This window comes from Martes martes (assembly GCF_963455335.1).
Source record: "Martes martes genome assembly, chromosome: 8".
Lineage (NCBI taxonomy): Eukaryota > Metazoa > Chordata > Mammalia > Carnivora > Mustelidae > Martes > Martes martes.
In genome coordinates, this window is record NC_137895.1 from 127,262,170 (window position 1) to 127,288,413 (window position 26,244).

Below are 26,244 nucleotides of genomic sequence, written 5' to 3' on the forward strand. Positions count from 1 at the left end.
AAAAGGGGTGTCACGGAAGCGTAATGTGACCCAACTCTTGATGAGCAGAGATTCTCCGGGCAGATATGCAGGAGTAGGAAAAAAAGGGCAGAGGAAACAATGTGCAAAGATAGTGGGGGGGGGGGAGTGCTCTATACCTCAGTATTATAGGAACGGCCGTTACAGTGGGGAGGGGGCAGCATTTCAAGGAACCAAGCTGAAGATCACAGGCAAGGGGCCAGACCATCAGATCTTTATTCTGCTCAGCGCTCTTTGGAATAGGAATAAAAACTAAGTCAAACTAGCTGCAGGAATGAACTTTGGCTTTTAGGCTCAAGCACTTGCTCCAAAGTAATAAATACAGAAAGGAGGTTCATAAAAAGAGGTGAAAAAAGTTTAAAGTGAGCTTTCAAAAATATTTGTACATAATCATTTTTATTCAATTAAAGTAAACTTTTCTACAATGCTCTTAAATTCTGTTTGTGAAAAAGTTAAAAAAGAAATGCTATTTTTTTCCTATCATCCATTAGATAAAAATCAGTGTAAGCAGCAGGCATTGTGTAGCTCTGATATATTGTATTTCATGTTTTACTGAATTTCTCTAAGTTAAAATTTCATACAAGAATCCTTTCTTTTTAGACTTTCCTTACACACTTACTTTGAATTGAAGGCTGCTCTACTTGCATATGCTTATTGCTTAATAAATTAATCATACAAGTGGAAACTTTCGAATTCACCAGATAGGTATGTAGGAACAAAAAAAGAAAAAGGAACATCCCATTTTAGTGAAACACCCATAGTGAATTATGGAATAAAGCACTTGGAGTAGCAAAGTTCTTAAAAGTTGGTATGCCTGGAAGAAGGCTATTCTCTTTGATTATCCTCAGTGATGCATTTTCTAAGTTGTCTTCTTGATTTTATGTTACCATCTTCACTTTTCTTCCTCCCAACATAAGCCCTTCAGCATAGCTAGCATTATGGACATTGACGGTGTCTGCAGTTGAGAAGAGCTGCAAATGACAGAGGCTATCAGAAATTGCATGCTATTGGGGTGCCTGGGTGGCTTGGTGGGTTAAAGCCTCTCCCTTCGGCTCAGGTCATGATCTCAGGGTCCTGGGATTGAGCCCCACATCAGGCTTTCTGCTCAGCAGGGAGCCCGCTTCCCCCCTCTCTCTGCCTGCCTCTCTGCCTACTTGTGATCTCTCTGCCAAATAAATAAATAAAATCTTAAAAAAAAAAAAAAAAAGGAAATTGCTTGCTGTTAAATGTGTGGGAATCTTAAGCAATATGCAGAAAGCATGGGAGTAGGAAGAAAGCATATGCCACTAAGTCCAATTCAGAATTCTACACGGTTTTTAATGTTGTGCTCTTTGTATCATCAGAATAGAGAAAATTTGAAGTTCCGAGAGCTGACCTTATTCTTCAGCGCCCAGAAATGAATGTTTCTGTGAAGCGAGTGTGTAAAAGTAATGGATCACCCAAAGACTGGAACACGCCACATCAAACTTCCGTTTATATGTGCAAAACCTAACACTGGTGAAAAAACATTTTTCTCTCACGTCAGTAGAATAATTCGATTACCCTTTAATCATTGCCTCAGCATTTTGGTCAAAACTATTTTTGCTCTCTTCATAGTATTTTCCCCTTTGAAAGGCAAAGTTTCACTTTTTTCCCCCTATGTTAAAATGACTCTATTTAAAAAAAAAAATCTCTTATTACTTATTGGCGATATAAATAATTTTGTGCTTTTCGATGACACCGATGTCATGTTCCAGTTGCTTCATTTCTTCTTCCAGCTTCTGCTTGCGGATCTTCTTTGGGATGGAGTCGATGAACACTGAGAGGGACTGAAACTCCTTATGCACCTCCTCCCAGTTCTTCTTCAGCCCCTGCAAAGGGGAACGAGAACTGTAAATACTCAGGTAGCTGCAAAAGTAACGGAAATGGTTAAAAAAAATATATAGTGAAGAGAAATGTAAATAGGTAAAGGAAACTGATGAAAATAACTTTACAAAATGATATGTATTTATCGAGTCCTTGGCTACAGTAACAGAAAAAACTGTGCAGAGGCCAAATCCTGTCCTCGATTGTGCGCTCAGTTCCCAGAGGGAGTATTTATTTGCTCTGGTTTTAATGTTACTGTTACTTGTTTTTGCCATTAAATATGCATATGCTGAGTTACGAGTAGTATGAAACTAAGCTCACAGCAAATGCTTCGGTAAAAACACGTGAGAATCGATGCCCCCCCTCCCCCAAGCAAGACATATTTTTGAATAGGAAGTTATTTCTTATAAAAATTTTAGTTTTTTTTCTTTAGAATTTTATAGTTCTGTTGGGGAGGGTATGTGCTATGGTGGGTGCTGTGAATTGTGTAAGACTGATGAATCACAGACCTGTACCCCTGAAACAATACATTATATGTTAATGGAAAAAAAAAGAATTTTATAGTTTTGAACCATTACACCCATTCATCAAAAGACCTGATTTGGATTCCCATGGCATGTTTGCTTATATTCGCCTAAATGGCAATGTACAAAATGCCAAAATTCAATGTAACAGGAGATGATTTTTTTGTATGTTTTCAATATATTAGAAAGAATGCTTCATATAGTCAAGGGGTCTATGCTTTCCATTACTGTATACCAGAAATAACTGAGATGTCATTAAATGTAACACACATGCTAATTCAGTAATGTAGTTAATGCTTTATATTCTCAGAAGCTGACAGATTCAAAATTAGGGATCTCTAAGGAGCAATAAAGGCTCTTTTCATCTGCCTAGTCCCCATTTCTCATCACAGTGCACTAGAGGGTCTCATTGACAAAATGGGCAGAAACCTCTAATCAAATTCGAGCTATGAAACTTTTGCAAAATTAACACTTTCTGTTATTCACTATAGGTATACAAATCACTTTATTTACACAAAAACAAAAGGCCAAACTGAAAGTTGAATTTAAAATATTGCCTTGGGGCGCCTGGGTGGCTCGGTGGGTAAAAGCCTCTGCCTTGGCTCAGGTCATGATCCCAGGACCCTGGGATCCGAGCCTCTCTGCTCAGCAGGGAGCCTGCTTCCCGTACACACCCCCCCACCCCCGCCTGCCTCTCTGCCTACTTGTGATCTCTGTCTGTCAAATAAATAAATTAAATCTTTAAATAAATAAATAAAATAAAATATTGCCTTGAAAATATGGTGCTTGAAATCCATGACTATATATTTAGGTGTAAGACAAGATTAGAAGTGTCTTATATAATAATACCTTCATAATAAGCCCTCATAGTACAAATTTAATCTTGTAGAAACTTTTGGGGGATAACAAAATTTCAGTGATTTATTCCTGTGCTTAGGTGGGCCATGATGTTAGGGAGAAGGTACACTGTATAGACCAGGTTGGCTGGGGAAAAGGGCAACAGATTTTGAACACTTATTGAGTGAGACAAAATGAAAGATTTAAGGAAAGGCAAAGAATGAGGAAAAACATCCAGGTTACATGTTAAAAAGAGGGGGATGGGTTAGCACAGTTCTTCATAGTGTATGAGATGTATTCCAAAAAGGCGTCCTCAGAAGAATTCCTTTCTCATAGCCTTTCATTATGAAACGGGAACTATGTTTCCACAGTGCTCCACAGGGGTATGTACCGCAGGGAGGAAATCTATGCATTTATACACTTTCAAATATCAAAGGTTTTTCATAGCTACTTGAGTGGTATTTCCACATTACTTGTGGTCACAGCAGCTACACTTTTTCGCTGCAGCCTTTATCTTTTAAAGGATAGTTTGCTTTGTCTTCCCGTGTGTACAAAAACCTTTGAATCAAAGTCAACAGGCAGGGATGGGAACTAAATGTAACTGATATATTATATTGACATAGCCTCTCTGCTGTTTTTAAGACTTATTTCTGTTATTTCGTGGAAAAAATCTTTTATTCATTGCAGGAACAGTGATTTTCTTTTTCTTAGTTGACTTTTTCTCTTTTCTCTTTTATTTTATTTTTTTATTGTTAGTTTGAGAAAAGCTTCAAATAGGGAGAAGCAGTCATAAAATAAGTAAGAAGTGCCTTCGGTTCCATGAAGGATCTCGTCTGCTTGGGGACCAGGGCAGGGTGGCATGGGGTGGTTCCCCACACCATCGCCCCACTCTTTCATCTGAGTTCAGCGCTGGTGGGAGGAGAGAGAGGTTGGGGCATTTCTTCTTCCTCTCCCTTGATGCTACGTGGACCCTCGCTCTGGCTCACGTGTCTGTAAGGGCAACACTGCTCAGTAGCCCCCTCTTCCAGGCTCCAAATCTTACCAGGCTCTGGTAACACTGTTTCTTGCCTCTGCCCTTTGAGCCTAGGGTAGTGATGGATTCCCACTGTCCTTAGCCCTGGGGTGCTTTGGGGTTTTTTTTCTTTGGTTGGCTCCCTTAGCCCTGCTTTCCTTCCATAAATAGTTCCTTCATAATTGCCCTTCAGGATCCTGGCTGGTGGTGCCTTGTATTTCCTGCTGGATCTCTTACTGACAGAGCTGCTTTTTGCTACTTCCTATGCACGCTTGTACAATGTCGCGGGGGAGCACTGGCCTAGGAATTGGCCGATGTGGGTTTTAGTCCCTGTTCTGCTCCTTGCTAATTTTGGGACCAAGGGCAAGTATAAACCAAACTCAGAGTTCACTGACGGTAAAGAGTGCATTCGTCTCGCTCACAGTGCCTGTTCAAGTGAATGAATAGATAAACGAATAAAACTTAATATATTTGCATTTTATATCCTCATATGTCCAATGGGAAGTGTGGAATCATTAGACCAGATGATCCTCTAGCTATAGTGAGACTGTTATTTTGTGAAGAATGAGCAGGATGTGGCCTACTCAGGCACATACAACTATATTGTCTTATTAGTGCTGTGGGCAGCTCTTAATCAGGGAGGGAAACGTGATGGGGTGTATCAGGACCAGAGCTGGTGCCTCCGTTACCATGGTAGCTAGAGTACCTGTAATAAGGCATATAGGAAGGGTCTGCTATCAGCCTATCAAATCTGCAGTGACCATATTAGGAAACTGAGGGCTGCTTTTCCCCTAGAGCCAAAAAAACACAGGACAGAAGAGTCTTCTCCATCTGAGGGAAGTTCTTATTCCTCTCTTTTCCTGTTTTTGTTTTTGCTTTTAAGTAGAATATTACATTATCTCAGTTTCAGGTGTACCACATCATGATTTGATATTTGTATACATTATGAAATAATCAGCACGAGTCTAGTTACCGTGTCACTGTACAAAGATACAAAATATTTTTTTCTTGGGATGAAGACTTTTAAGATGCACACTTTTAGCCACTTTCAAATATATGATACAATATTACTGACTAGCGTCATCATGGCGTACATTATAGCCCCAGACTTATTTTATTAATGGGAGTTTGTATCTCTTGATTCCCTTCACCCACTTCACCTCCCCGGCCTCTTTCCCCTCTAGCAACCGCCACTCTGTGCTCTGTTTATGAGTTCTGTTTTGCTTTGTTTGTTTTGCTTTTTAGATTCCATGTGTAAGTGGAATTGCATAGAACGTCTTTTTGTGTGTGACTTATTTCACTTCGCATCACACACACACACACACACACACACAGATATGTCCCTAATCTGTCTTCCTAATCCATTCGGACATCATTGGGGAGGTTGCTTCCGTATCTTGGCTATTGTAAATAATGCTGCAGTGAACATGGTGGGGACATATATACTTTCAAATGAGTTGTCTCCATTCTCTTTGGATAAATACCTAGAAGTGGGATCGTTGGATCATATGATAGTTCTATTTTTAATTTTTAAGGAACCTCCATACTGTTTCTCACAGCGGCTGCTCCAATTTGCATTCCTGCCAACAGCATACAAGGGTTCCCTTTTCTCTACATCATCGCCAACACTTGTTTTTTATTGTCTGTTTGATAATAGCCATTCTGACAGGTGTGAGGTGGTATTTCATTGTGGTTTTGAATCTGCACTTCCCCAATGATTTAGTGATGTTGAGCATCTTTTCATGTGCCAGTCGGCCAGCTGTATCTCTTCTTTGGGAAAGTGTCTATTCAGGTCCTCTGCCTGTTTTTTAATTGATTTGTTTGGGGGTGTTTTGTTGTGGTGGTGGTGGTTGAATTGTAGGAGTTCTTTATATATTTTGGATATTAACCTCTTATCAGATAGATGATTTGCAAATATCGTCTTGCCTTCAGGAGGTTCCCTTTTCATTTTGTTGATGGTTTCCTTCCCTGTGCAGAAGCTTTCTGGTTTGAAGTAGTCCCAGGTGTTCGTTTTTACTTTTGTCACCCTTGCCTTTAGAGTCAGATTCCAAAAAACCATTGCCAAGAGGGATATTAAGGAGTTTGCCACCTAGGTTTTCTTCTAGGAGTTTTATGGCTTCAGGTCTACATTCAAGTCTTTAACCGATCTTGAGCTAATTTTTGCATATGGTGTAAGATAATGGTCCAGTTTCATTCATTTGTGTTTGGTTGTCCATTCTTCCCAATACCCTTTTTGAGAAGACTGTTCTTTTCTCATTGTATATTCTTGCCTCATTTGTCATAAATTAATTGACCAATATGCATGGGTTTATTTTTGGGCTCTCTATTCTGTACCTTTGATCTATGTGTCTGTTTTATGCCATTGCCATACTGTTTTTTAATTACTATATCTTAGTAATACAGTTTGAAATCAGGGAGTGTGATGCCTTCAACTTCGTACTTCTTCCTCAAGATTACTTTGGCTATTTGGGATCTTCTGTGGTGCTACACAAGTTTTAGGATTATTTGTTCCATTTCTCTGAAAAAATGCTATTGTTCCATTTCTGTGAAAAATTTTGATAGGGATTGCATTGAATCTGTAGATTGCTTTGAGTATTAGGGGCATTTTAACAATATAAATTCTTTTGATCCATGAACAGGAGATATCTTTCAATTTAGTCTGCCTTCTTTAATTTCTCTCATCAATGTCTTCTAAGTTTTCAGTGCACAGATCTTTCACCTTTTGGTTAAATTTATTCCTAGGTATTTTATTCTTTTTGTTGCAACTGTAACTGGAATTAGTCTCTTAATTTCTGTATCTAATAGTTTGCTGTTAGTGTATAAAAACACAACAGATTTTTGTGTATGGATTTTATGTCATGCATCTTTATTAAATTTGTTTACTAGTTTTTTTTTATTTAAGATTTTATTTATTTATTTGACAGACAGAGATCACAAGTAGGCAGAGAGGCAGGGGGAGAGAAAGGGGGAAGCAGGATCCCCGCTCAGCTGAGAGCCTGATGTGGGGCTCGATTCCAGGCCCTTGGGATCATGACCTGAGCTGAAGGCAGAGGCTTTAACCCACTGAGCCACCCAGGCGCCCCTGTTTACAAGTTCTAAGAGATGTTTGGAGGAGTCTTTATATATAAAATCACATCATCCACAAGTAGTGAGTTTTACTTCTTTTCCAATTTGAATGGCTTTTCTTTTTCCTGCCTAATTGTTCTGTGTAGCACTTCTAATGCTAAGTTGAATGAAAGTGGTAAGAGTGAGCATCTTGTCTTATTCCTGATCATAAAGGAAAAGTCCTCAGTTTTTCACTGTTCACATGATGTTAGCTGTGGCCTTGTCATAGACAGCCTTTATAATGTTGATTTTATCATTAAACTGATGTTGAATACTGTCAAATGCTTTTGCTGCATCCATTGAGATAATCATATGGTTTTTATCCTTCATTTTATTACTATGTTATATCAATATGGATTGATTTATGGATACTGAGCCATCTTTTCATCCCTGGAATAAATCCCACTTGATCATGGTAAATGATATATTTAATGAATTGTTGAAATTGATTTGTTAATATTTTGTTGAGGATTTTGTATGATGTTCAACAGGGATATTTACGGCCTATGATTTGCGAGCGTATGTGGTGTCCTTGACTTGTTTTGGTATCAGGGTAATGCTGGCCTTGTAAAATGAATTTGGAAGGTTTCCCTCATGTTCGATTTCTTGGAAGAGTTTGAGGAGGATAGATGTTAAATCTTTGAATGTTTGGTAGAATTCGTCAGTGAAGCCATCTGGCCCTGAACTTTTATTTGTTGGGAGTTTTCTGATTACTGTTTAAATCTACTTACTAGTACTTGGTCTATGCAGATTTTCTACTTCTTCATGACTCAGTCTTGGAAGATTGTATGTTTCTAGGAATTTATCCATTTCTTTTAGATGTCCAAAATGTTGGCATAGACCTGTTCATAGTATTCTTTTATGATCATTTGTATTCCTGTGTTCAGTTGTAACTTTTTCTCTTTCATTTCTGATTTTATTTATTTAGGCCCTCTCTCTTTTTTCTTAGTGAGCCTAGCTAAAGGTTACTTTAGTTTTTCTTTTTAGAGAACCAGCTCTTACTTTCATTGATCTTTTCTAGTCTTTTTAGTTTCTATTTCATTTATTTCCATTCTTTATTATTCCATCTTTATTATTTCCTTCCTTCCAGAACTTTGGGCTTCTTTTGTTCTTCTTTTTCTGGTTCCCTTAGGTGTAAAGTTAGACGGTTTGCTTGAGATTTTTGTTGTTATAAAATTCCCTCTTAAACTGTCATCCCATAGATTTTGGTTGTATTTCTATTTTCATTTGCCTGAAAGTATTTTTTCTTTTAAGATTTTATTTATTTAGGGAGAGAGTGAGGATGCAGGGGGAGAGGCCCAAGGAGAGGGAGACAGAGAATCTCAAGCAGACTTCACTGAGCATGGAGCCCGACATAGGGCTTGATCTCATGACCCTGAGATCATGACCTGAGCCAAAATAAAGAGTCAGACACTTAACTGACTGAGCCACTCAGGCACCCCCAAAGTATTTTTTGAATTCTCCTTTGATTTCTTCATTGAGCTATTAGTTGTTCATTAGCATATTGTTTAATCTCCATATGTGTGTGATTTTTCCAGTTTTCTTCTTGTATTTGATTTTTAGTTTTATACTGTTATAAGTGGAAAAGATGCTTGATATGATTTCAGTCTTCTTAAATTTATTGAGACTTGTTTTGTGGCTTAACATACGATCTATCCTGGAGAACGTTCTCAAGAATACTTGAGAAGAATGTGTATTCTGGTTTTGGATGGAATGTTCTGTATCTCTCTGTTAAGTGCATCTGGTCTAATGTGTTGTTTAAGGCTGAGGTTTCCTTATTGATTTTCTGTCTGGATAATCTATCCGCTGGTGGTTTTGTGTTCTTTTTTTCAGCATCGGTTAGATATAAAAACCTGGCTTTCACAAAAGCATGTACTTTCTATAAATGGTAGATTCAAACTAGAGAGAGGTGGAGTGCAAGAAGGAGAAAGAGCAAGAGAGAAAGGGGGACAGAGAGAGAATGGACCAAAAACCAGTACTCTGAACATGACATCCAAAGTCCCACCTCCATGTCCGCTAGCCTTCTTGCCTACCTTCTTCCTTTTTTCTTTCCAGCACACCAATATTAAGCCTCCCTGTTTATACTGTGGCACCAAGTTAGGCACAAAGGAGACTGCTGCCAACAAAGAGACACAGTCTTTGCCCTTAGGTCAGTTCTGCTGTCCAGAAGACCCTCTTACTCTGCAGTCGAAGGCCAAGCTAAATCCTTCATCAGATACTCTTAGAACCTGATAAAACTTATGATCTCTACCTAACACACATACACACACATCTACATATGTACATATATACATATCACCTCTCATCCATTATATTACAACATTATCTATAGTAGAATTTTATCTTATGGCCTTTTTAATATCCTTGAGGCTTAGCATGATACTTAATGCAAAACAGGAATTAGTAAATGTTTAATAATGATTGTAACATTAATAAAACATTAGGAATTTAAACAGCTTACAAATCTATTTTCAACAGAAGTTTATGTGGACAAAATATTTTTTTTCTGTTTTTAAAAGGTCACTAGAAATGACTTTGTAGAAATCTTTCGAAACAACAAAGTACTGGAATAAAGTACTAGTTTTACCTCTATAAGAGATATCATTGACTATAGAAGAGTACATTTAGGTGCTTAATAAATACTCTCTAAAGATATTGTAAATGCTTCAGATAAAAGACTTGCAGTAAACACATAAGGTCATATATCTTTATGCCTATTTGATTCAAAATAAAGAAAATATATAAAAATACCTAACACCTGCTCATTTTAAAATTTGGACATTTGGCTTGTAGGAAAGAAAAAAAAAAGTTGGCCTAAGAGCAGCTTCAATTATTCTAGAGCTCCATCTAGTGAAAAATATCTATTTTATGGATATTATTTTTGAAAAATCTAGGGACATGAGAAGAAAAATAAAAATGCCTTTTGGCTTTACTTACTCATGTTGGCTGAAGCAGAAGGCGGGCTTCATACAACATTAACTGCCCCCAGGAAAAAACAGAAGTTCCCAAAATTGGAAACAAAATATTATCCAATAATTCCTAATACAACTTTTGCTCTCCCCAAAGAGTCAGTGTACCACACGTACTCCTCACCATAACCCAAAGAGAGTGTTCTGAGTTCAAAGTCAAGATGCAGGCTTATCATATTCATTGATGGTGGATGGACCCTTCGTTCAGAGATGTTCCAAAGTACTACTACACATGAATATAAATTATGGAACACTTACCTGTAGAACGGCCTCTCTTTCTTCATTGGACAGCCTTTTCATAGCTGCTTTCCTAAGGTTTTCCTGGATATAATTATCATATTCTTCTTGGGCTTTCTTAACTTCCTCGTTTCGCTTACATATATATTCTGGTGTGACGCCATAATCCTTATAAGGATGTTCCAGAAAAAAAAAATTAAGATCCTGAATGCAGTCTTACATACGTGCACATATCAACTCATGACCGGGAGAAAAAGAAATGTTACAGATTTTTTGGAGCAAAGCCTTTGCTCCAAACATGGCAAATTGACAAAATTCAATGTTTGCTTGTTTGTTTTTCTTTTCCCATTGGGAACTAGTTGATTCTCGGCTTTTAAAATCATCTGAATTGTTATTGTGGCTGCTTGTTTTTTCTCTTCTGAATGTTTCCAGCACCTGTTCCTGGCTGATGACTCAGCCCTTGTTTTACCTCTGAGAGTTGGCTTTTCTTTATTTCTTTTAGGTGCTTCAGCTTTTACCTTTAAATATCTTGAATATCTCGAGGCCTCTTTTGCAAGTTCTTCTTACATAAAAGAGGATAAATGCTTCCAAAGTATAGTAAAAAACCAAATACACAACGCACATCTGCTTTAAGTAAAAATACTTGGGACCCTAAGGTTGTTTTTGGAATGCAAAATCCATTTTGAAGTTTCCTGGGCCGCTTACGAGGACTGACAGTAAAGCAATCTGCTGTGATTTTTTTCAAACTAGTGGCTATGCTTGATATCACTGCATACAGAAATCGAACTATACTATTCCTTGTTTATTTTTCAAAAAATTATTTGAGAATTTACCTGATGCCAGGTATATGAGTGAATAAGACAGACAAGGTTTCTGTCTTTATGGAATGTGCATTCTGTGGTGAGAGAAACTCACGAAAAATAAAGTATTTTATATATACATATACACATATATTTTATATGTATCAGTGCTCCAAACTGAAACAAAGAATCGTAAGGGGAAGAAAGAAATAGGATCTATTTTATATAAATAAGGAGCTCAGTGAAAAACTCTCTGAGGAAGCAGCTGTTAAGAGGTAGGATAGTCATTAAAATTATTTGTAAACCTTCTGGTTCTTCTCCTTCTAGGCAGTTGATGGGACAACACTTTCCTCAACCCCTTGAAGTAAGATGTGATCATGTGACCCGACTTGCCCAGTGATAGTGCAAGTGGCCTCTGTCCCTTTTGGGTAGAAGCCTCAAGAATTAATAGATGACTTGCCATGTTCTTTTTCTACTTAGTATAATGATGGGAAATATTTCAGTTTGCCTGGGTCTTGGAATGAGGACAAGAAGAGCTTCCAACTCTTAATGGACATGGAGCATAAGCAAACAATAAAACTTCCTTGCTTTAAGATGCTGAAATTGGGGTTATTTTTTACCAAAGCATAACTTAACCCATCCTGGCTAAAAAAAGGAGAGTTTGAAATCCTAGCTATAAGTGTGTTCTGGCAAGTTGCAAAACACTCTACAAATAAATTCTAAGAGCACAGTATTCTGGTAAGTTAGCGTAGCAGTAAACAGACCAATTCATTTCAGGAAACACTGAGGGCAAAACTTCATCACAACTAAGTAGTTACTGATGCTCATAACAATGATTCTGAGTCATCACCAAAACATTAAATTATATTGGGCATATTCTACTTAATAAGGGGAATAACATAATATATTTTAGGAAGAAGAAATGTCTTGCACATGGCTAAAAGCTTCAGTGATCTGAAATATTCCCAGTGCTGGACCACTAAGGGCTAATGCATACTCTTAATGTAATAATTACTAATACCCACTCTCTGTTGAACTTTTATTAGGTGCCAGATAGTGTATCAAGTGCTTGATAGATTTTATATGATTTAATTCTCACTACAACCCTGTGATAAATCTAATAATGTGTGAAAGATCACAGAGTTAAGTGGCAGAGTCAGAATTTGAGACGAGGTCTCACGTCCATTGCCGTAGACCTCAGGCAATCATCAGTGCTTCCATTTGTTTTCACAGATGGTTTCCCATGGCACAAATGCGCACACAATATTTTACTTGAAACTAAAACACGAGGTTCCCTTACGTTTTAAAAAAAAATGGCATTGCCCTTTAAAAACTTGATCTCTCACTTACCATTAATAGGTTTTATCTTTTTTAAAACTTTATAATTTCCTTCACACAGGGTTTTATCTATTTACTTGAGAGAGAGAGAAAGAGGGAATGAGCAGGGGAAGGACAGAGGAAGAAGCAGATTCCCGGCTGATCAAGGAGCAGTCTGTGGGCTCGATCCCCGGACCCTGAGATCATGACCAGAGCCGAAGGCAGCTGCCCAACTGACTGAGCCACTCAGGTGCCCCAAGTCTTAAAAACTTCACTCTGATCAGTGGAGAGTAAGCTGAGAAAGTCCTTCCTGAGCCCTGAAGGGGGCTCAGCCAGCAACACCAAGAGTCTAATGGGTGCAGAGTGTTTGCATGGCTTGGTAAACAAGCACCAGGAGGCGAACTTAATATTTTTCTGTCTCCATGATGAATACTCTCAATTTTCTCTTCAGGATAGAAAATTTATTGAAGTGGACAGCTTAGGCGGAAGGCAGCCAGAAGGAGGGGCACTGTGTGGACAGTTGGTGGCATAACCGGCAAAGAAGAAAGGTTCTACATCCTAGTGGATAAATAATGGTTTGGAAGTTGCCTTAAAGGGCCAGCTAGAAGAGTGACATTTCTGTTTTTCCACCCCCATTGGGACAAGGGCTATGAGAAGCCTTCAGGGCACAGGAGGAAGTATTCATGGAAGCCGGAAATAACTTCATTGCCACGTGCTGCCAACCCTTAGATACCTGCTAAGGTCTCCCGAAATTGTCTTAGCTTAATGAGTGACAGGAGTTTCGCAGAGAGTAAGTGGTGTACTCTGACAACAGCTGTGAGGTTCCTGTTTTGATTTTGAGCAGGCGTTGGATTCATCATGGTAGATCACCGCACTACCTCGATGTAAACCCCTCATACACCACGATTGCAATTTCTGTTTTTCCTCTTCCTTCCTTTCTTCCTTCTGTCCTTCCTTTCTTTTTTGCCACACCTTATTATTATGGATTATCATTCTTTAGGATTTTGCATTCGTATTTTACTACGTGTGTTCCAAGCAGCTTTACACTGTGTAAGCATACAAAGTAAAATAGGTTTTGTGTAAGGTATTTTTGTAAGCTCTTTAAATTTTAAAGATCTTCTATATCTAAGCAAACTGAAGGTCCTATAATTTTCAACAATGAAATTGTATGCCTCTCTGGTAAGCACCTTTTCAGATAGAGATGAAGGTCCCAAAAGGACTAGATCATTGTGCAGTACTTTTAAGGTCTGCTTTATTCCAGACACATTCAAGTTGAAATTGTAATGTGAATCATTTATACTACATAGATAGGATGGATGGCTCTAAAATCATCTTCCTCTTCATTTTTCCTCATTCTGTTACCAAGATATTATAACCTAATGACTAAATCTCAGGACTTTCTGAAAGGTTATTTCTTAGTAATGACTCATAGTAATGACTGCGCTGTTCATGCAATTTCCACCACACTAAAAATTAACATCTTTTAGAGGATGTTTGCTGTAACTGTTAAATATATTAAAAGCTGAAATTAAGGGAAACAATGAGAGTTTTCCTCTACTGGACTAGTGATGCTATTAATTTCAAATTCTCCATAACTTCATCACATTAGATTTGGACCAAACACAGATTATAGAGGAATAATTTGCCCAGTGAGAGCACTATTACTAATAATATGGATAATCATTTTGAAAACCATACTTAAATTATTTGCATTTAAGGTCTCATTACTACATCACAAGGCTACCTTTTTATTGATGTATTTTGGAACAAGTCCTGAGGTTTCAAGATCATGCTTGTCTCCAGTTCTTTTGTCAACATAAATTGGCTTAGGCTTTTTAGCCACTCCCATGATGACATCGGCTGCATTTGTATTTATAAAATTTTTTTCACTCTGTATTCCCATGACTGGATGCTCAGTCCTCAGTGGCACGGGAGGCTTTTTGGGCTCATTCCGATCAAACTTTTTTTCTGTTAAACACAACATTTTCTTGTTAATATTAAATTATAAACATTGTTATTCAGTATTATTCATAATATCTTGATATTTTACCACTAGTATATTAGAGAGTTTTTTTTTTTAAGATTTTATTTATTTATTTGATGGAGAGAGACAGCAAGAGAGGGAATACAAGCAGGGCGAGTGGGAGAGGGAGAGACAGGCTCCCCAATGAACAGGGATCCTGAAACGGGGCTCCATCCCAGGACCCTGGGATTGTGACCTGAACTGAAGGCAGACGGTAAATGACTGAGCCACCCAGGGGCCCCCTAAGAGTTTTGTTTATAATATATTCAAGTATTTAGGGGAACATCAGTAATCATAAATGTCCCAAATTAAGCACAACACAATCATTTAATATATTGAGGAACAGTATCCAAGTCTAAGGGAAGAAGATAAGCCTCCCAATCATCTGCTAGCTAACTAGTATATTTTTACTAGCTAGTGTGAAAATATTTTCTTACAAAGCTATCAATAATAAATGCTAAGCTTTTTCACCGAAAAATTTTCAAAAAAACTTTAAAAGTCTTTTCTAAATACTACCAATATTACTAGTAACTTTTTCTTCAGAGGAAAATTACTGTAAAGTCACCAATAAGTCAAACTTGATGAAAGTCCAAGAATTATGGATTTTTTCACTAGAACTCTTATTATCAGGTATGAAGATCACGTAAGAGCTTTGTCCCCAACATGCAGCTTAATTAATAAAAATTAGCAACTCAGCTGAAGTTTCCAGTTCGCTCCTCCCTGACTGTTCCTCACTTCCTAAAATTACTACTATCCAGAATTCATCTTATTTATTTCTTTCTACCACATTGTCTTCATTAGCAGCAGATGAGACTGGCCATTTCTACACAGCCTCTTCAACGTGACCGTTCTGACTCATCTATTTTGATAGAACCACCTCAAAATGGTTTGTAAGAATGCTAAAATGTAAGAGAATTACAATTTATTTCCAAGAACTGAAGGCAACAGCCATCTTGACAAAACTTTACCCACATTTTCACCCCTCACAATTACTAGGTACTTTGCCTTTTTTCATTTCTGTGCTGTTTGAATTTTTATGAGTTTATGTCACTTTTATTAGCAGGAAAAAAGATATTATTAAATGTCTAAGGACTGGATTAACCTCTTGTTATGAGCTGAATTGTATGCCTCCCAGCATTCATCTGTTGAAGCCCTAACACCAGTACCAAACACATTTCTGTTTAAGCTACTCAGTCTGTGATACTTTGTTATGGCAGCCTTAGCAAGCCAACACTTCTGATATTAATTCTACACACCCAGAAATATCAGAAAGGAGTTTATCATAAGTATCATTAATATTTATTCATTAATTAATGCAATATGTTTTTGTTGAGAATTAGTATGTCCCCAGTTAATGCTCTAGGAACTGCAGATATAGCAATGAACAAGAGACAAAGTCCCTGTTCTCATGGAGTTTACATTATAGGGGGGGAAGAAAAAAATGCATTTTAATATGTAGAATATAATGTATATATTTGCTTGAATTATATGTGAAATTGTTTACTGTTTCTGATCTACCAAAATAGTATCTTCCGATTTAACTATTAATGAGATGTTATGAACAATGTTAGAAGTTGAATTTGGAGTTCCTATAAAGCCTGGAGCAGAGAATAAGGGCTCGTTGTTACAACCCAAAGAGCTTTCTTCTACCAGATACACTCAACCCAATGAAGCTTGCAAAATCTGTTTGCCTAAAAACCCAGTTATTTATCCTCTTGATGTTTATATTGAACATATTTAAAGATCTAATTATGAATTGACAGTGCATGCCAATGTAAATATAAGGAACTCTGTAGCTTTAGAAATGTATAGAAGAGGTAAAGCTGAATTCTAAGAAAATGAGGAAACAGTTTACAAAGACTGATAATTCATTCTTAGGTGAGTTAGTAGAGTAAATTACAACCCTGGATTGGTTGTGGTTGTCCGCTGGATGGTGCCTAGAGTTGGCCCCATTTTTCCCTTATGTTATGTCTATTTAAACATCATCTTTTCTCTCACCCCAGGCATAGGGGTTGGCAATGGGGTAAACCTTGGAAAATGGGATGAGGATGTCTTTTCACAAGGTATTTGGGAGTTAGGATAATAAATCTGAAAACCAAATGATTTGTTTTCTTATGGTTATATCAAAATGGCAATGTCAATACAGCCTTGCTGTCATGCAGACGTTCTAGCAATTGAATTTATAGAAATGTTCATGGATCTGTTAAGTATTGTTCAGTGTGTCTAGCAAATTCCCGTCTTCAAAACTATTGCATTCAAAATGACAGAATATTCAAAAAGAGACTCGAAGTAGCCTTGGTCTATATTACCTTTAACTCATTGGATTCAACTCTTGCAGCAAACAACCTTCTTGATTATTCATAAGGACAATATTATTTTGTGGGGTTTTTTGTCCTGTTATGAGGGGAGAGATAGACTTCTTCCCCTTTCCCTTATTTGATATTTAGGATTTATATAGTTTGGTATTTGTGTTATATAATGTGCTTAACTCTAGAGAGGATGCATGAGAACCCAAGTAATATCAAAATAAACTAATTCCATTTTGAGATTTTCCAGTGTTCTCAAGTGGTTGTGGGTCACAAAATACCAAGCCTCCCCTCGAGAGAGATATAATAGAGACTTCTGAAAGACATGAATTTATGCAAGAATGTTGTACTTTTAGATTTGCATTTTCCATCTTTCCTGATAATATCCTCATCCTTTGTCGTGGCATTATGGGTTATGAGGGAGGATTGTGGGATATAAAATACTGCCATAGGGAGAAGTAGTTCACTCTTGTCAAAAGGTACATCCTAGCTGGGCTTGAGATGTTGCATTATTTCCTTGATGCTAACTTTGTGAAAGAGAGAGACTAATTTCCCTCTCCTCTCTATTGTCCTAAAACATCAGGAAAGACACAACCAGGATGGGAAGAAGCTGCTTCCATACATACATACCTGTCCATTTTCCAGATAGCCCTTTCCCTACTATCTATATACTCTATGACCATGATTAATTACATAAATTGCTAGGCCTAGTTCAAGAGGACAACATGGAGCTCCTTGATCAAAAATTAAGAATTTCAAGAGGACAAAAGCAGAGCATTAAACCAAGTTTCTAAGCACATGGCCCTGTGTGACCACACACATGCCCAAGAAGCTGGCTTTGTCTCCCAGTCATTCATGACGGCTCCTCCATTACACCGGACTCATTTACTGTCCAAATGTTCTTAGAGATCTGGGAGAGTTAAAGCCCGTGCCTGATAGTTGCTTCAACTGGTCTAACAGTTGCAATTCTCTTCTCTTGCAGAAAAGACTAGATGGGTTTAGATGCCAGGCTATCTTCTCACTAGAGTTTCAAACTCTTCTTACAATCGTTATTTGTTACTGAAATTGTCTGGCTAGGGACTAAGATGGTGAGGCCTGTGGGGCTGGAGGTGGGGCTTTATTGGATAGTCCAAGCTGTAGTTCAGATGCTTGCACATCACAGGGTAAGTCTATTTGGGGGATGACTTAGTATTCTCCACCTTCTTTTCCCACTACATTCTCTACTTCTACTTTCTCCCAGAATGCCAGATTCTGTTAAATATGAGGTAAGCTTCTCACCTATGAGCATTTAATATTCATTGGCAGTAAGATAATTCTAGTTAAATGATCTGTTAGCACTTTTAAGATTAAAAAGAATGATAAAACCTACGAGGTGGTAGAGTTTTTTCCTTTGAATGTTTCTTCAGGAAATCCTTCGGAGAAGGTACTTCAACTTTTGGTGGTCCCATAGTCTTCATTGCAGTTTTATGTTTTTGCATGTCCTCTTTTACAGATGTCTTAAAAATGGATGTGTACCTAAAGTTAAAAAGAAAGAGAGAGAAAAGTTGTAACATTTGTATTTCCAGTAAAAGTGATTTCAAGTGCCAGGGTCAAGATTATAGTATTTCGTTGTTAACATGTGAACATGTGATGTCACCTCTCCCACTCCTGATATTGGTGAACTGTGTCCTCATTCTCTCTGCTGACCAGTTTAGCTAGGCATTTATTTCATTGTCCTTGTCATTGTGTTTCTCTAATGTTCACATGTTTTCCATTTCAATGATTTCCACACTTATCTTTGTTACTTCTCCTTATTCTGATTTAATTTGCCCTTTTTGTTTTAGTTTCTTAAGGTGCCTGTTTAGGTATTTGACTTTAAACTTACTAGTTTTCTAATAGAAGTATTTAAAATTGTAGAATTCCCTCCAAGCACGGCTTGATAGCTGCATCCCACAAATCTTGATATGCTTATTCTGTCCTTTTCATTCAGCTCAAAATACTTTCTTAATTCTCTTCTGATATCTTCTTTGACTTGAGTTTCTTTAGATGTGTTTTGTTTGGTTTCCAAATATTTGGGGATTTTCCAGGTGTCTTTCTGATTTCTAATTAACTTGTTATGGTTAGAGAATGTATTTTGTACAATTTCAATCCTCTTAAACTTTCTGACCTTTGTATTATGGCACAAAGTATGGTCTATCTTGGTAAATGTTCTATATACACTCAAAAAGAAAGTGTATTGGCTGTTGCTGGCTGGAATGTTCTATAAATATCAATCAGGTCAACCTGGTAGTGTTTTCAAGTGTTCTTTTAATTATGGAGAGATGTTGAAATCTCTGACTACAATTGTGGATTTGTTCTTCTTTTAGTTTTATCAATTGTTCCTTCATATATTTTGAAGCTCTGTTTGTAGTTTCGTAACATTTAAAATTATTATATCTTCTTGAACTGACCACTTCATCATTATAAAGTCATGCTATTTATTCCCTTAAAACTCTGTACTCTAAAATCTACTCTATCTCATATTAATAAAACCACTTCAGCACTCTTTGCTCTGTGGCAACACACTGTTTTTCCATTCTTTGACTTTTTACTTATTTTGTGACTTTATTTTTAAAGGTTTTTTTTTTTCATGGAGAACACAGAAATTTAATTCTTTCTAAAAAATCTTTTATTTGTTTAGACCATTCATATCTGATGTAATTCTAAAAACACATTTCTGTTTAAATTTTCCATCTTGCTATTTGTTTTCTACATACCCCTTTGTTCATTCTTCCTCTTTTTATTTTGCCTCATTTTTTACTTTTGTTTGATTTTATTTTGTGGACGTTCTAAGGTTTACAATATGCATGTTTAACTTACCAAAGCCTGCCTTCAAGTAACATTATACCATGTCACATGCAGTATAAGAAACATACAAAAGAATATTTGCATTTACCCCCCACCTTTCTCCCACTGTTATATTTTACTTCGATGTGTTATAAAACTCATAATTCATTGTGATTATTTTCCCTGAAAAAGCCAATTTTATTTTAAATAAATTTAAAGAGAAAAAATAATTTCTAATGTTTACCATATATTTGCCATTTCCAGTGTTTTTTTCATTGTGTAAATCCAAATTTCCAATTTCTACTTACATTTGCATTAAGCACCTTGTAAGTTCTGTCTTCCATTGTTTCTGATGAGATATTTGCTATCTTTCTTTTTCTATATGTGATGTTTCTTTTTCCTTTGGCTGCTTTTAAGGTTTTTCTCTTTATTACTGGTTCTAAGAAATTTGATTGTAATATCCCTTGGTATGCTCTTCTCCTCCACCTCCTCCTTCTCCTTCTTTTTTCTTCTTTCTGCTTAGGGCTCATTGTGATTCTTGGATTTGTGGATTTGGAAATTTCATTAAATTTGTCAAATTTTAGCCATTATTCAAATATGTTTTCTGTTTCCTCAGCTCTCTCCTCTCCTTCTGCAAGTCTAATTATACTTATGTTTGGCTGTTGGATGTTGTCTGCAGCTCACTGATTCACTGTTTTCCTTTTCAGTTTTTTTCTTTTATTTTGTATTGTCCTATTACTATGTCTTCAAATTCAACAATATTTTCTTCAGTGTTTTAGCTACTGTTAATCCCATCCAGTGGACAATTTTCATTTTAGAAGTAGTATCCTTTATGTCTAGAAGTTCAATTTTGGTCTTTTTTTTTTTTTTGGCCTTTTTTTATCCTTCCATTTCTCTCTGTATCTTGTTCATGTTTTCCTCTATCTTTTTGAATACATGGAGAATATTTAAAATAGCTTTAATGGTCTTGTCTACTAATTCTCTCATTAATGCCATTTCTTTGTTTGCATTGACTAATTTTCTTTTGGTTATGCATTATATTTCTGGGTCCAGAAGAGCTTTGAGTCTAGTTCTAATTTGGCTCCACTACTGAGGCAATATACTTTTGAGTGCACTACTCAATGCCCTGTGCCTTAGGAGGTGTTTCCACTTTGGCTGGTGGGAACTCGAACTTTATCTGACTCTACTACCTTCCGTTGGTTATTTCTCTGGCCTCCATAGTTTCATTGCATATATGTACTGTCAACCAAAGACTTCAGAAAAATCTTCTTGCATATTTCTAGAGCACACACACTCTCTCTCTCTTTCTCTCTCTTCAGTTCTCTCCTCTCTGGTACCTTGTATTTCAGTGCTGTGAATTCTACATGCCTTGACCTCCCCAGACTCTGAACTCTGTCTCCTTTAACTCAAGGAACGGCTGGATTTTGTTTAAATTCTTCTTCCCTGGACTTCGGCCTGGAAACTCTCTAAGAAGATTGTTGGGCAATTGTGAGGCTTGTTTCTCTTCTCTTAGGGATGACTGCTCTGTGCTGCCTATTGTCCATTGTCTGAAAACTATTGTTTTACACTTTTCCCCCCCTAGTGTTTTAGTTGTTTAAGGTGAGAGGGTAAATTCCATATTTGATTGGAAGCAGAAGTTCAGCTATACCACTTTTAACAACTTATTCTCTCCTTACTTAATGTTGATAAATTTGTTTGGAGAAACATTGAATTGTTTCTTGCTTTTAAAAGGCCTTTCCTCAATCTTGAGTTCAATGGCTAGGGATTAATTATGGTCTAAACTGAATGAGTTTATTAGATACCTTCAGAAAATAATGTTCAGTCCAAACTTGTGCCTTAAATTTCATATGCAAGTTGGAACTGGCAGATATTACCTCTTGATTAATAAAATTACTTTCCTGTGGTAAGAAAAGAGTGTGTATACTCTCAGCTCTTTTTAATTTTCAATCTTGTGATTCAATACATTATTTTGTGAGCTGAAATCTTGCCTGTGTTATACAAAACAATACACTTTATGCTATTTGAGTAATTTTTTACTTTTCCAAATTACAAAAATAGAAAAAAAAAGATGGAAACTAATATAATATATTTTTTCTCTATCTCTTCAATCCATTTTCCAAATAAATTGAGTTTTCTATATTTCTATTTATGTATGAAATATAACTTGATTTTTAAAACTTAATGTGATCTCTTTCTATATTAGGACATGTAAAGTTTCTTTTCTTTACAAGAGATGAAAAGAAGTGTTATTATTATGGAAGTAATAATAACTGGACAGCCAAATTAAAAATCTGAATAACAATTTCTAACACTAGTTATAAAACTCTGAGACCATATATTGGAACAATGGGTATTTTAACATAGACTTTCATTATACTAAAAGCAAAGACTTTAGAGGTGCCTGGGTGGCTCAGTGGGTTAAGCCTCTGCCTTCGGCTCAGGTCATGGTCTCAGGGTCCTGAGATTGAGCCCCGCCTCGGACCTCTCTGCCCAGCAGGAGCCTGGTTCCCTCTCTCTCTCTCTGCCTGCTTCTCTGCCTACTTGTGATCTCTCTCTGTCAAATAAATAAATAAAATCTTTTTAAAAAATAAAAGCAAAGACTTTGGAATATTTTTGACATTCTTTGAATATAAGTTCATTTTAAAGGACTACTGCTTTCCCCAATTGAATTATTGGCTACAAGTTGTCAGCAAAGTAGATAAGAATCTCAGGAGAAAATGACTCTGTCATCTAAGATTTCATAATAGTCAAGATTGCTTAGCAAATTTAGATACATAACTAGACTTTAAACAAAGAGATGTTGCAAAGCCTCAGAAGATGTAGATTTAACAGTATGGAAATTGAATAAAATGAAGGACAGTCCAAAGAGAATGAGGAGCTCTGAAAATGAAATTCTAACTACGTGTCACAGTTAACGTCAATGAAAACCAGAAAGCCTTAAAAAAACAGTCAACTAGTGGGTGCTTACACATTAAATATTCCCATTTTTAAAAACCATGCATCAATGGTGAGTCTGATGTCAATTTTGGAAAGCATCTAAAAATCTGTAGAGAAGCAATGACTAAATGAGCAATTTGGAGTTTCAGGTCACTGAAATGAACATCATTTTTTAAAAAGATTATGTGACTCATAAATCAGTCAATTACCTTAGACATAATATACATCTTTATGTTAACAAAGCCTCTTATCCTTATTGATAAGGTAGAGACATAGGAATTGATTAATGGATGCATATGGATGACTGACTGAACCCTCAAAACCAGTATTGCTGTCAGCCTAAAAAGAGGGGTCTAGTAGCCTACTAAAGTGCCAACTACTTGTCCTGTTCAATGACAGATGGAGATATAAAAGACATACTTACTAGATTTGCAAATGTCACAAAGCTGGGAAGGATGGTTGAGAGAATATACAAAAGACTCAAAGTTCAAAACTGTGTCCATAGATAACAATGAGTTTAGATCAAAAACAATCAGTTACATTAATTATAGTCTGGTAGAGGCCGATCTTAGTCATAATTCATGTGGAAATTTCAATGTGAGGCAATGGTAGGGAAATGAATGTCAAAATGTTAATGAGTGTGTTAATAAATGTATTGTGCTGCAAGGGAAAAGATAATGGTACCATGGGCTGTCCAGTACATACATGGAATATTACCTTAAATAAAAGGGAAAGACAGAATGATTGGAGACATCAAGTAACTGGAGCCATCAATAGAAGAGTGACAAATTTGGTGAGTATCTTGGAAACCATCTCATGCATCGTGAGCAAGTGAAATTTTGAAAATGGATTCATGGCTTCCCATTGACTTTAACACTGTTATATCTTGAGTCCCAGCTCATTAAGCTCAACTAAAAGAGGATGCCCTTCACCCCATTTTCATTACATATATCCATTTCCTAAGTTCTCATTTAGTTATCTGCATCTCTCATTAGGGTTTCCAATAATATATGATTTTATTGTTAGTCCAAATGTTAATGTTTATACTGTAGTGTCCCAAGGAGACTGTAATGTCTGAGGTGTGGGAGATCACAATGCAGTCAGTTTTTGAGGGATGCACCTCTTTGTGAAAGCCGGACAGTCATCTTGCTAATCTGGCAAAGAGCTGCAGTGAGCTTTTTTGAAGCTGAATTTGTAACTCAGTAAAGCAAATAAGTCTTGTAGGTTAATACATTTCTTTTTAATGATTAATTCTTACTATTAGTAAGGGGATTGGGTCAGGGCAAATAGTGTGGTGAGAGGAAGGTGTTAAATGTGTTATGTTCTGTTTTTATATATTGGTAGTTTGTATATTGGTGGTCTAATTATCAAATTAAAACCTTTTCAGGGTTGTTGCAGTATAGGTTGTTCTGCTTAGTCTCACTTTAACAGAGTTCTTTGGCACCACATTTGGATACCTTCTAATCCCTTCACCTGAGTTCCTTTTTCCTACTTCTTCAGAGTCAACCATGGAGTTTGTGCTGTCACTTCCAACACTTCCCAAGACATTCTCCAAGGGCAATGTTATACACATAATAGGGCCTCAGTTATTGCTTGCCAAATGAATAAAGATTGTTCCTATGAAATTTCTTGAAAAAATTACTTAGATATAGTAAAGTCACATCTTTTTAATTTACCAATGAACAAAACACATATCTAATAAAATATCTTAACGTTCAAATTCAGTACTCTATAGAAAATACAACCTACCAGTGGTTACAGAAAGGAGGAGCTTTATCTAGTACAACATACAGGAATTTTTGACCAAACATTCATTCAGCAATAGTTAATTTGGATCCTCCTCATAATCTCTGCAACTCCATCACATTTTACTTTACATTCCTCTTTCCATGCTCATTCGATTTCGAGAAGCTAATGGAAAATAATACAGGTACTACTCTTGTTAAAACTAGATACTCGGGCTTGAAATGGAAGGATTTGCCCACTTGATGATGTTATGCACCCCAAGTAATTACTCAAAGGAAACTTAGAGATTATGTGGATCATTTAGTTCGTTTTACATGTCAGAAAACAAGGGGCGCCTGGATGGCTCAGTGGGTTAAACCTCTGCCTTCAGCTCGGGTCATGATTCCAGGGTCCTGGGATCGAGTCCTGCATCAGGCTCTCTGCTTAGCGGGGAGCTTGCTTCCCCCTCTCTCTGCCTGCCTCTCTGCCTGCTTGTGACCTCTCTCTTGCTCTGTTAAATAAATAAATAAAATATTTTTTAAAAAAGAAAAGAAAACAAATGAAAATTTATTCATTATTCCCAAACCAATGGGTTTCAGAGCATGCTTTTTAGCCTGGTGCTCTTTCAATGTGGTTTTGACTTGCGTCAGCAAAAGAAGAAAGGTAAAAAAACAGCAAATATTTCAAGTACTAGGAGGAATAAGATTTTCTGCACTAGTTACCTTCTTTCCGCCCCATAGATTTACATAAGTTCTAAACCCCTACACAGGAGAGTAACTGAGATATTTACTTTGGGGTTAACTTTTTGAAGTAATGGGGAAATTAAGGGGTCCTAATACCTAGGTAAAAATTTTAACTCAATTACATATCTTGGGGCCTCCACCCATCTACTCTTCCTTCTATCCAGCTATCAGATCTGGAAAAGACATTAAAAGCTTTTCTGTTTTGTTTTACCAATCAAAAAACTGAGCTTCAGAAACAAATAAGAATTTATACTTGACAATAATCTCAGAAACAAGTAACTACTATCCCTTTAGAGAGGTAGCGGTAGTGTAGACAGAAATAAAGCAACGAACTCCTGAAACCAAGTAACAAGTATCCTAGCAGAGGATAATATAAATGATTTTTTCTTTTTAACAGCAACAAGAAATTTTACGTCATTTTATATACTACATCATGTACGAACAATTAGAAAATTACAAAACAATTACATATTGTATTAATAGGTGTCCAGCATAATAAAATGGCCCTCTCACAGCACTGGACGGCCCTCTCTGTGAATTGTGAGATGTGAAATACCTAGATTTTGCAGCCACTTCCTTATGAAACTGACATCTGAGACAACTTCACTGAGACAGAAATTTGTTATTTTTCAACGTCATATGATGCTCAGTTAATCCTGAAATGGCATAATTATGCCCTATTCTTGTTTCAAGTGATAATCTTTGCTTACCCACATACCTAGGAGGCTGGGGAGGCTCCTTCCAGTCAATGGGTATGAGGTTATAAATGCTTTCAGAAAAGCAAGTTGTATCCATGGCCACCGAAATGACTGCATAAAAATATTTTTTCTCACTATACCAATCTCTCTCTTTCTTCACTGTTACCCCTTTCCTTTCCTACTTTTGTGTTCTCACAGAACTAAGGTTTCTCTCTTTCACCTAATTCCCCTTTGACCTCTTCTTAGCAGCTCTCTCTTGGGAAGAAAATAAAATAGCCCTTCTAATTCTCGCAGGGTTGCTTAGCGTTGTTGACGGCCTGGTTGCCTTGGAAACAGTTGCTAG

The 26,244-nt window shown here is 36.8% G+C and overlaps 1 protein-coding gene across 1 annotated transcript; it reads right to left on the minus strand.

Moving 5' to 3' along the window:
* Nucleotides 1-400: 400 nt before the first annotated feature.
* ENKUR (enkurin, TRPC channel interacting protein) lies at nt 401-25,998 on the minus strand (the record flags this gene model as incomplete). The annotated part of the gene is made up of 5 exons (XM_080811819.1): nt 401-1,868; nt 10,569-10,715; nt 14,409-14,632; nt 18,363-18,508; nt 25,922-25,998. 5 exons carry the CDS (start codon nt 25,996-25,998, stop codon nt 1,695-1,697), a joined length of 768 nt encoding a protein of 255 aa, XP_080667945.1. The 3' UTR covers nt 401-1,694.
* Between the last annotated feature and the right edge of the window lie 246 nt (nt 25,999-26,244).